The sequence below is a fragment of the Oncorhynchus keta genome, unplaced genomic scaffold (assembly GCF_023373465.1).
Source record: "Oncorhynchus keta strain PuntledgeMale-10-30-2019 unplaced genomic scaffold, Oket_V2 Un_contig_763_pilon_pilon, whole genome shotgun sequence".
Lineage (NCBI taxonomy): Eukaryota > Metazoa > Chordata > Actinopteri > Salmoniformes > Salmonidae > Oncorhynchus > Oncorhynchus keta.
Genome location: NW_026289585.1, coordinates 77501 through 87500, shown reverse-complemented (window position 1 = coordinate 87500; position 10000 = coordinate 77501). Strand labels below are relative to the sequence as shown.

General features: G+C 48.1%; 1 protein-coding gene across 1 annotated transcript in view; it reads left to right on the top strand.

Annotated features, from left to right (window-relative positions):
- The window catches only part of LOC127926487 (dedicator of cytokinesis protein 1-like), a 138520-nt gene that overhangs the window by 70072 nt on the left and 58448 nt on the right, over positions 1–10000 (top strand). Inside the window, 2 exon segments of the mRNA XM_052511871.1 lie at positions 3473–3649; positions 4520–4603. Of these exon segments, the coding sequence (XP_052367831.1) occupies positions 3473–3649; positions 4520–4603 (261 nt within the window).

The following is a 10000-nucleotide window of genomic DNA, read 5'->3' as shown; positions in this document are numbered from 1 at the left end:
TCTCCACGGTGAGTGTGTGTCTGTGTCAGGTCTGTCTCCATCTCCACTGTGAGTGTGTGTCTGTCAGGTCTGTCTCCACGGTGAGTGTGTGTCTGTGTCAGGTCTGTCTCCACGGTGAGTGTGTGTCTGTGTCAGGTCTGTCTCCACGGTGAGTGTGTGTCTGTGTCATGTCTGTCTCCAAGGTGAGTGTGTGTCTGTATCAGGTCTGTCTCCACGGTGAGTGTGTGTCTGTGTCAGGTCTGTCTCCACGGTGAGTGTGTGTCTGTGTCAGGTCTGTCTCCACGGTGAGTGTGTGTCTGTGTCAGGTCTGTCTCCACGGTGAGTGTCTGTGTCAGGTCTGTCTCCACGGTGAGTGTGTGTCTGTGTCTGTCACGTGAGGTCTGTCTGTAAGGTCTGAGTGTGTGTCTGTGTCAGGTCTGTCTCCACGGTGAGTGTGTGTCTGTGTCCTGTCTCCAAGGTGAGGTCTGTCTGTCTCAAGGTGAGTGTGTGTCTGTGTCAGGTCTGTCTCCACGGTGAGTGTGTGTCTGTGTCAGGTCTGTCTCCACGTGTGTGTCTGTAGGTCTGTCTCCAAGGTGAGTGTGTGTCTGTGTCACGGTGAGTGTGTGTCTGTGTCAGGTCTGTCTCCAAGGTGAGTGTGTGTCTGTGTCCACGGTGAGTGTGTGTCTGTGTCAGGTCTGTCTCCACGGTGAGTGTGTGTCTGTGTCCACGGTGAGGTCTGTCTCCAAGGTGAGTGTGTGTCTGTGTCAGGTCTGTCTCCACGTGAGGTCTGTCTCAAGGTGAATGTGAGTCTGTGTCCACGTCAGGTCTGTCTCCACGGTGAGTGTGTGTCTGTGTCCTGTCTCCAAGGTGAGTGTGTGTGTCAGGTCTGTCTCCAAGGTGAGTGTGTGTCTGTGTCAGGTCTGTCTCCAAGGTGAGTGTCTGTCTGTCTCAACGGTGAGTGTCTGTAGTCTGTGTCAGTCTGTGTCCACTGTGTCAGGTCTGTCTCCACGGTGAGTGTGTGTCTGTGTCCTGTCTCACGGTGAGTGTGTGTCAGGTCTGTCTCCAAGGTGAGTGTGTGTCTGTGTCAACGTGAGGTCTGTCTCTGTCAAGGTGAGTGTGTGTCTGTGTCCCAAGGTGAGGTCTGTCTCCACGGTGAGTGTGTGTCTGTGTCCACGGTCAGTGTCTGTCTCCAAGGTGAGTGTGTGTCTGTGTCAACGTGAGGTCTGTCTCCACGGTGAGTGTGTGTCTGTGTCATGGTGACGTGAGGTCTGTCTCCAAGGTGAGTGTGTGTCTGTGTCATGGTGAGGTCTGTCTCCAAGGTGAGTGTGTGTCTGTGTCAACGTGAGGTCTGTCTCCAAGGTGAGTGTGTGTCTGTGTCCCACCAGATGAGGTGGGAACAGGGCAGGTCCTGAACCCACGGTATTTAGTCACCCAGATGAGGTGGGAACAGGGTCCTGAACCCACGGTATTTAGTCACCCAGATGAGGTGGGAACAGGGTCCTGAACCCACGGTATTTAGTCACCCAGATGAGGTGGGAACAGGGCAGGTCCTGAACCCACGGTATTTAGTCACCCAGATGAGGTGGGAACAGGGCAGGTCCTGAACCCAAGGTATTTAGTCACCCAGATGAGGTGGGAACAGGGCAGGTCCTGAACCTACGGTATTTAGTCACCCAGATGAGATGGGAACAGGGCAGGTCCTGAACCCACGGTATTTAGTCACCCAGATGAGATGGGAACAGGGCAGGTCCTGAACCCACGGTATTTAGTCACCCAGATGAGGTGGGAACAGGGCAGGTCCTGAACCCACGGTATTTAGTCACCCAGATGAGGTGGGAACAGGGCAGGTCCTGAACCCACGGTATTTAGTCACCCAGATGAGGTGGGAACAGGGCAGGTCCTGAACCCACGGTATTTAGTCACCCAGATGAGGTGGGAACAGGGCAGGTCCTGAACCCACGGTATTTAGTCACCCAGATGAGGTGGGAACAGGGCAGGTCCTGAACCCACGGTATTTAGTCACCCAGATGAGGTGGGAACAGGGCAGGTCCTGAACCCACGGTATTTAGTCACCCAGATGAGGTGGGAACAGGGCAGGTCCTGAACCCACGGTATTTAGTCACCCAGATGAGGTGGGAACAGGGCAGGTCCTGAACCCACGGTATTTGGGAGTCACCCAGATGAGGTGGGAACAGGGCAGGTCCTGAACCCACGGTATTTAGTCACCCAGATGAGGTGGGAACAGGGCAGGTCCTGAACCCACGGTATTTAGTCACCCAGATGAGGTGGGAACAGGGCAGGTCCTGAACCCACGGTATTTAGTCACCCAGATGAGGTGGGAACAGGGCAGGTCCTGAACCCACGGTATTTAGTCACCCAGATGAGGTGGGAACAGGGCAGGTCCTGAACCCACGGTATTTAGTCACCCAGATGAGGTGGGAACAGGGCAGGTCCTGAACCCACGGTATTTAGTCACCCAGATGAGGTGGGAACAGGGCAGGTCCTGAACCCACGGTATTTAGTCACCCAGATGAGGTGGGAACAGGGTCCTGAACCCACGGTATTTAGTCACCCAGATGAGGTGGGAACAGGGCAGGTCCTGAACCCACGGTATTTAGTCACCCAGATGAGGTGGGAACAGGGCAGGTCCTGAACCCACGGTATTTAGTCACCCAGATGAGGTGGGAACAGGGCAGGTCCTGAACCCACGGTATTTAGTCACCCAGATGAGGTGGGAACAGGGCAGGTCCTGAACCCACGGTATTTAGTCACCCAGATGAGGTGGGAACAGGGTCCTGAACCCACGGTATTTAGTCACCCAGATGAGGTGGGAACAGGGCAGGTCCTGAACCCACGGTATTTAGTCACCCAGATGAGGTGGGAACAGGGCAGGTCCTGAACCCACGGTATTTAGTCACCCAGATGAGGTGGGAACAGGGCAGGTCCTGAACCCACGGTATTTAGTCACCCAGATGAGGTGGGAACAGGGCAGGTCCTGAACCCACGGTATTTAGTCACCCAGATGAGGTGGGAACAGGGTCCTGAACGATTCGTGTGTTACATCGTGACTGACATGTAAAGTCAATGTTCCCACGTCAGCAATCCAGAACGAATAGATTCCATAGTCTCTGTAAATCCTTCCATCTGATGCCGGTCTTAAAGAGGCTGGCCAGGCTCCGGTTACACCGCAGATTGGAGACTTGTCACCCTGCCAGGCAGTCACACAGATCCTTCTAAATTTAGGTTGGGGAGGGGGGGGGGGGATGTATAAACTGTAATTTACTCAAGACAATCCACACATGTTCTGCCGTTGTCGTCACTCGTCTGTCCCAGAGATTCAGACAGTCAGAACCCCTCAGGTAGCCGTTCCCTATAATGTCCCTGTTGTTAGGCTGTAGATTGGTGTTAAAATGTCTCTCACTCACAGATGGACCTCAACCTGAAATGAATCAGAACTTATAACCTTCATTTACTTCCTGCTTCCTGTGTTCAGGAGGAGATCAGTCCTTTGGAGAATGCCATGGAGACGATGCAACTGACCAATGAGAAGATCAGCAACATGGTGCAGCGTCACCTGAACGACTCCAACCTTCCCATCAACCCCCTCTCCATGCTGCTCAACGGCATCGTGGACCCCGCTGTCATGGGCGGTTTCACCAACTACGAGAAGGTACTGTGTGTGTGTGTGTGTGTGTGTGTGTGTGTGTGTGTGTGTGTGTGTGTGTGTGTGTGTGTGTCTGTGTGTGTGTGTGTGTGTGTGTGTGTGTGTGTGTGTGTGTGTGTGTGTGTGTGTGTGTGTGTGTGTGTGTGTGTGTGTGTGTGTGTGTGTGTGTGTGTGTGTGTGTGTGTGTGTGTGTGTGTGTGTGTGTGTGTGTGTGTGTGTGTGTGTGTGTGTGTGTGTGTGTGTGTGTGTGTGTGTGTGTGTGTGTGTGTGTGTGTGTCATGGGTGGGTCTACCTTGTGCTAATGAATACAGCTGTAGTTATTTACCGTAAACATAACCGTAGTTTGGTTGAACTATCTGATCGTAGTGGTTTGGAACGTCTTCCCCATGTAGGAAGATACAACATTCATACAGAAGACAAAAGATTGTTTCTGTTATGAGTTCTGACGTCCCCTCTCTCTCCTTTCTCCTCTCCTCTCTCTCCCCTCTTCACCCTCTCTCCTCTCCTACCTCCTTCTCTCACCTCTCCTCTCTCTCCCTCTCCCTCTCCTCTCCTACCTCCTCGTCTCCCCTCTCGCCTCGCCTTGCCTCTCTCTCTCCTCTCCTCTCTCCTCTCCTCCCCTCTCGCCTCTCTCCCTCTCCTCACCTCCCCTCTCCTCTCCCTCTCTCTCCTCTCCTTTCTCCTCTCCTCTCCTCTTCTCTTCCATCTCCTCTCATCTCCTCCTCTCCTCCCCTCTCCTCTCCTCTGATCCATGGCTTAGACTCTCCCTCTCCTCTCTCCTGAAACCCTCCTCCCCTCTCGCCCACACGCCTCGCCTCTCTCCTCTCCTCTCCACTCCTCTCCTCTCTCTCCCTCTCCTCTCCTCCCTTTCTCCAGGCATTCTTCACAGAGAAGTATCAGGGGGATCACCCTGAGGACCAGGAGAAACTGGACAAACTGAAAGACCTGATCACATGGCAGGTTAGACTGACACACACACACACATACACTGAAACACCCTCATCGCATGGCAGGTTAGACTGACACACACACACACACACACACACACACACACACACACACACACACACACACACACACACACACAAAGACACACACACACACACACACACTGAAAGACCTCATCACATGGCAGGTTAGACTGACACACACACACACACACACACACACACACACACTGAAAGACCTCATCGCATGGTAGGTTAGACTGACACACACACACATACTACCGTTCAAAAGTTTGGGGTCACTTAGAAATGTCCTTGTTTTTGAAAGAAAAGCACATTTTTTGTCCATTAAAATAACATCAAATTGATCAGAAATACAGTGTAGACATTGTTAATGTTGTAAATGACTATTGTAGCTGGAAACGGCTGATTTTTAATGGAATATCTACATAGGCGTACAGAGGCCCATTATCAGCAACCATCACTCCTGTGTTCCAATGGCACGTTGTGTTAGCTAATCCAAGTTTATCATTTTAAAAGGCTAATTGATCATTAGAAAACCCTTTTGCAATTATGTTAGCACAACTGAAAACTGTAGTTCTGATTGAAGAAGCAATAAAACTGGTCTTTAGACTAGACTTTGGAGCATTAGCATTTGTGGGTTCGATTACAGGCTCAAACTGGCCAGAAACAAAGATCTTTCTTCTGAAACTCGTCAGTCTATTCTCGTTCTGAGAAATGAAGGCAAGAAACTGAAGATCTTGTACAACGTTCTGTACTACTCCCTTCAAAGAACAGCACAAACTGGCTGAGTTGGAGGCCCCGGTGCACAACTGAGCAAGAGGACAAGTACATTAGAGTGTCTAGTTTGAGAAACAGACACCTCACAAGTCCTCAATTGGCAGCTTCATGAAATAGTACCTGCAAAACACCAGTCTCAACGTCAACAGTGAAGAGGCGACTCCGGGATGCTGGTCTTCTAGGCAGAGTTCCTCTGTCCAGTCTCAACGTCAACAGTGAAGAGGCGACTCCGGGATGCTGGTCAGATGCTAGGCAGAGTCGCTAAGAAAAAGCCATGTCTCAGACTGGCCAATAAAAGTCTCAATTCTCGGCAGAGTTCCTCTGTCCAGTCTCAACGTCAACAGTGAAGAGGTGACTCCGGGATGCTGGTCTTCTAGGCAGAGTTCCTCTGTCCAGTCTCAACGTCAACAGTGAAGAGGCGACTCCGGGATGCTGGTCTTCTAGGCAGAGTTCCTCTGTCCAGTCTCAACGTCAACAGTGAAGAGGCGACTCCGGGATGCTGGTCTTCTCGGCAGAGTTCCTCTGTCCAATGTCTGTGTTCTTTTGCCCGTCTTAATCACTTCTTGTTATTGGTCCACTGCTTCCTGACACACTAATCCCTTAACCCGGGAAGCGATTTGTCAGAGGTAACACCGTCCAACGGGCGACCAAGTCAGCTTGCAGGCGCCTGGCCCGTCATACAATAGTCGCTAGGCCACGATGAGACAAAGAAATCCCGGCTGGCCCGTCAAACCCTCCTAGGCCACCCTGAGACAAAGAAATCCACTAACCCCCAAACCCTCCCTAACCCTAACCCAAACCCTCCACTAAACCCTAACCCTAACCCTCCACTAACCCTAACCCTAAACCCTCCACTAGCCCTAACCCAAACACTAACCCTAACCCTAACCCTCCCCTAACCCTAACCCTCCACTAACCCAAACCCTCCCCTAACCTTAACCCAAACCCTCCCCTAACCTTAACCCTAACCCAAACCCTCCCCTAACCCTAACCCTCCACTAACCCTAACCCTAACCCTAACCCTCCCCCCTAACCCTAACCCAAACCCTAACCCTCCCCTAACCCAAACCCTCCCCTCCCCTAACCCAAACCCTCCCCTAACCCAAACCCTAACCCTCCCCTAACCCAAACCCTCCCCTAACCCTAACCCAAACCCAAACCCTCCCCTAACCCTAACCCAAACCCTCCACTAACCCTAACCCAAACCTCCACTAACCCTAACCCAAACCCTCCACTAACCCTAACCCAAACCCTCCCTAACCCTAACCCAAACCCTCCCTAACCCAAACCCTAACCCTCCCCTAACCAAAACCCTCCCCTATAACCCTAACCCAAACCCAAACCCTCCCCTAACCCAAACCCTCCACTAACCCAAACCCTCCCTAACCCTAACCCAAACCCTCCACTAACCCGGACGACGGGCCAATTGTGCGCTGCTCCAAGGGTCTCCCGGTCAGATGCTTACGACCATCCGCCACCCCGTCCGCATTGTACTAACAGAACCAGAACCTACTTGAAGGTAACAGCGCTCCCTGGTGGCTGGTTTCCACATCATCTCCCGACATCCTCAGACATGGATGAACGTCAAATACTGACTTGTATCACAGGTGACCAGGCTGCTTAAAACAATTCCACATATTATCTTATTAGAAACCTCGGGACCTTAAAGGGTTTGAATTAAGACGGACACTAAGCTGCATCTAGGCAACCAGTCAGACTGGTACCAGTGGTTGATGTCACTTAAATTGGAGGACAGGTTCATTGTAAATGGCTGCGATGGAATGAATGGAAATGTACAAAGACATTACAGTAATCCCGTCCTCTGATTTCTCTCTCCACCAGCCCCCACTGATATGTATCTCTATATGGTATAAAACCTGACTTTCCCTATTGTCTGAACAATAAACCTGGGAGGATGGGGATCACTGTGTCATGGCATTTCTGTTCTGGCCCTGTGGTCACCACTGTAGAACCACTGCAGCAGAACCATGTCTCTGACGAGGGTGAGAACAGGACACACAGATTGTCGTGCGTGAAAAGCCTTATCCCAGTAGCAGGTAATTGCCTGAGGTTACTCGGGCAAAAAAAAAAATACAAGTTAGGCTTTGAAAAACAGATTAAAAAAACATTGTATTTAGATTGATTCTAGCTGGGCCGTATATAAGAATATGATATGTACAGTGAAAAGTGTGTAATAACTATTTTTATTGTCTATTAGTTCCTATATATTTGTATTCAGACCCTTTGACTTTTTCCAGATTTTGTAACATTACAGCCTTATTCTAAAATAGTTTAGATTTTTTTTTTTTATCTCAACAATCTAAAACAATCTACATAATGAAAGCAAAAAAAAGTTTTAGAAAGCATTGCAAATGTATTAAAAATATATATTTTTAAAAGATACCTTATTTACATAAATATTCAGACCCTTCGCTATGAAACTCTTGAGCTCAGGTGCATTACTGTTTCCATTGATCATCCTTGAAACATTCTACAACGTGATTGGAGTCCACCTGTGGTAAATTCAATTGATTGGACAAGATTTGGAAACACACCTGTCTATATAAGGTCCCACAGTTGACAGTGCATGTCAGAGCAAAAACAAGCCATGAGGTTAAAGGAATTGTCAGTAGAGCCCGAGACAGTATTGTGTTGAGGCACAGATCTAAGTATAAAACATTTCTACATTGAAGGTTCACAAGAACACCGTGGCCTCCATCATTCTTAAATGGAAGATTTGGAACTACTAAAACATTCTAGAGTTTACAGACAAACTGAGCAGTCGGTAGAAGGGCCCAAAGGTGAGGGAGGTGACCAAGAACCTGATGGTCACTCTGACAGAGCTCCTCTGTGGAGATTCTAGAAAACTTCCAGAAACAACATCTCTGCAGCCCCCATTAATCAGGCATTCTGGTAGAGTGGCTAATGGGAAACCACTCCTCAGTAAAAGGCACATGACAGTGCTTAAAGTTTGCCAAAGGCACCTAAAGACTCTCAGACCATGATAAAAAGATTCTCTGGTCTGATGAAAGCAAGTTTGAACTCTTTGGCCTGAATGTCAGCGTCACGTCTGGAGAAACCTGGCACCATCCCTACGGTGAAGCATGGTGGTGGCAGCATCATGCTGTGGGGATGTTTTTCAGCGGCAAGACATGGTCAGGATCGAGGAAAATGAACATTCAAAGTACAGAGAGATCCTTGATGAAAACCTGCTCAGTTAAAACGCTCAGGACCTCAGACTAAAGTTCACCTTCTACAGGACAATGACCCTAAAACATTCAAGACAACGCAGGAGTGGCTTTGAGAAAGTCCCTGATAGCAGGACTTGAACCCGATCGAACATCTCTGAAGAGACCTGAAAATAGTTGTGCAGCAGTTCCTATCCAACCTGATGGAGCTGGACAGGATCTGCAGAGAACAGAGGCTCCCATCAGTGATGGAGCTGGAAGGATCTGCAGAGAACAGAGTTCTAGGCTCCCATCCACCTGATGGAGCTGGAGAGGATCTGCAAAACAGAGAGGCTCCCCATCCAGTGATGGAGCTGGAGAGGATCTGCAGAGAACAGAGAGGCTCCCCATCCAGCCTGATGGAGCTGGAGAGGATCTGCAGAGAACAGAGAGCTCCCCAAATACAGGTGTGCCAAGCTTGTAGCTTCCTACCCAAGAAGACTCTACAGCTGTAATCACTACCAAGAGTGATACAACAAAGTTCTACTTAGTTCTGAATGATATTTCTTTTTTTTTTTTTTATCAATGAGTAAAAATGTACATTTGTTTTGCTTTGTTTTTATGGGGTATCTTGATGAGGAAAATAACAATTTAAAAATTTTAGAATAAGGCTGTAACGTAACAAAGTGTAAAACATTCTACAGTTCTAAAACATTCTACAGAATACATTCTACAGTATTAAAGCACTGTAACTTATATTTTTATTTTTTATTTCGAATTTTATGTAAAATCAGTTGCTCTTGTCTATAACTGTTCTGTATTTGTCATGTGTTTGTACCGCAGGAAAGGTAGCTGCTGCATGTGCAGTAAGTAATGAGGACCTCATAAACTAAATGAATCCCCTCCAGGTGATGCTAATGGAACACAACACAGAACCTGTGTTTGTTAAAGTTCAGGGAGAAGCATTCTACAGTTTTAAAATATTCTACAGTTCTGAAGCATTCTACAGTTCTAAAACATTCTACAGTTCTAAAACATTCTACAGTTCTAAAGCATTCTACAGTTCTAAAACATTCTACAGTTCTAAAACATTCTACAGTTCTAAAACATTCTACAGTTCTAAAACATTCTACAGTTCTAAAACATTCTACAGTTCTAAAACATTCTACAGTTCTAAAACATTCTACAGTTCTAAAGCATTCTACAGTTCTAAAGCATTCTACAGTATTAAAGCATTCTACAGTTCTAAAACATTCTACAGTTTAAAACATTCTACAGTTCTAAAGCATTCTACAGTTCTAAAACATTCTACAGTTCTAAAACATTCTACAATATTAAAGCATTCTACAGTTCTAAAGCATTCTACAGTTCTAAAACATTCTACAGTTCTAAAACATTCTACAGTTCTAAAGCATTCTACAGTTCTAAAACATTCTACAATT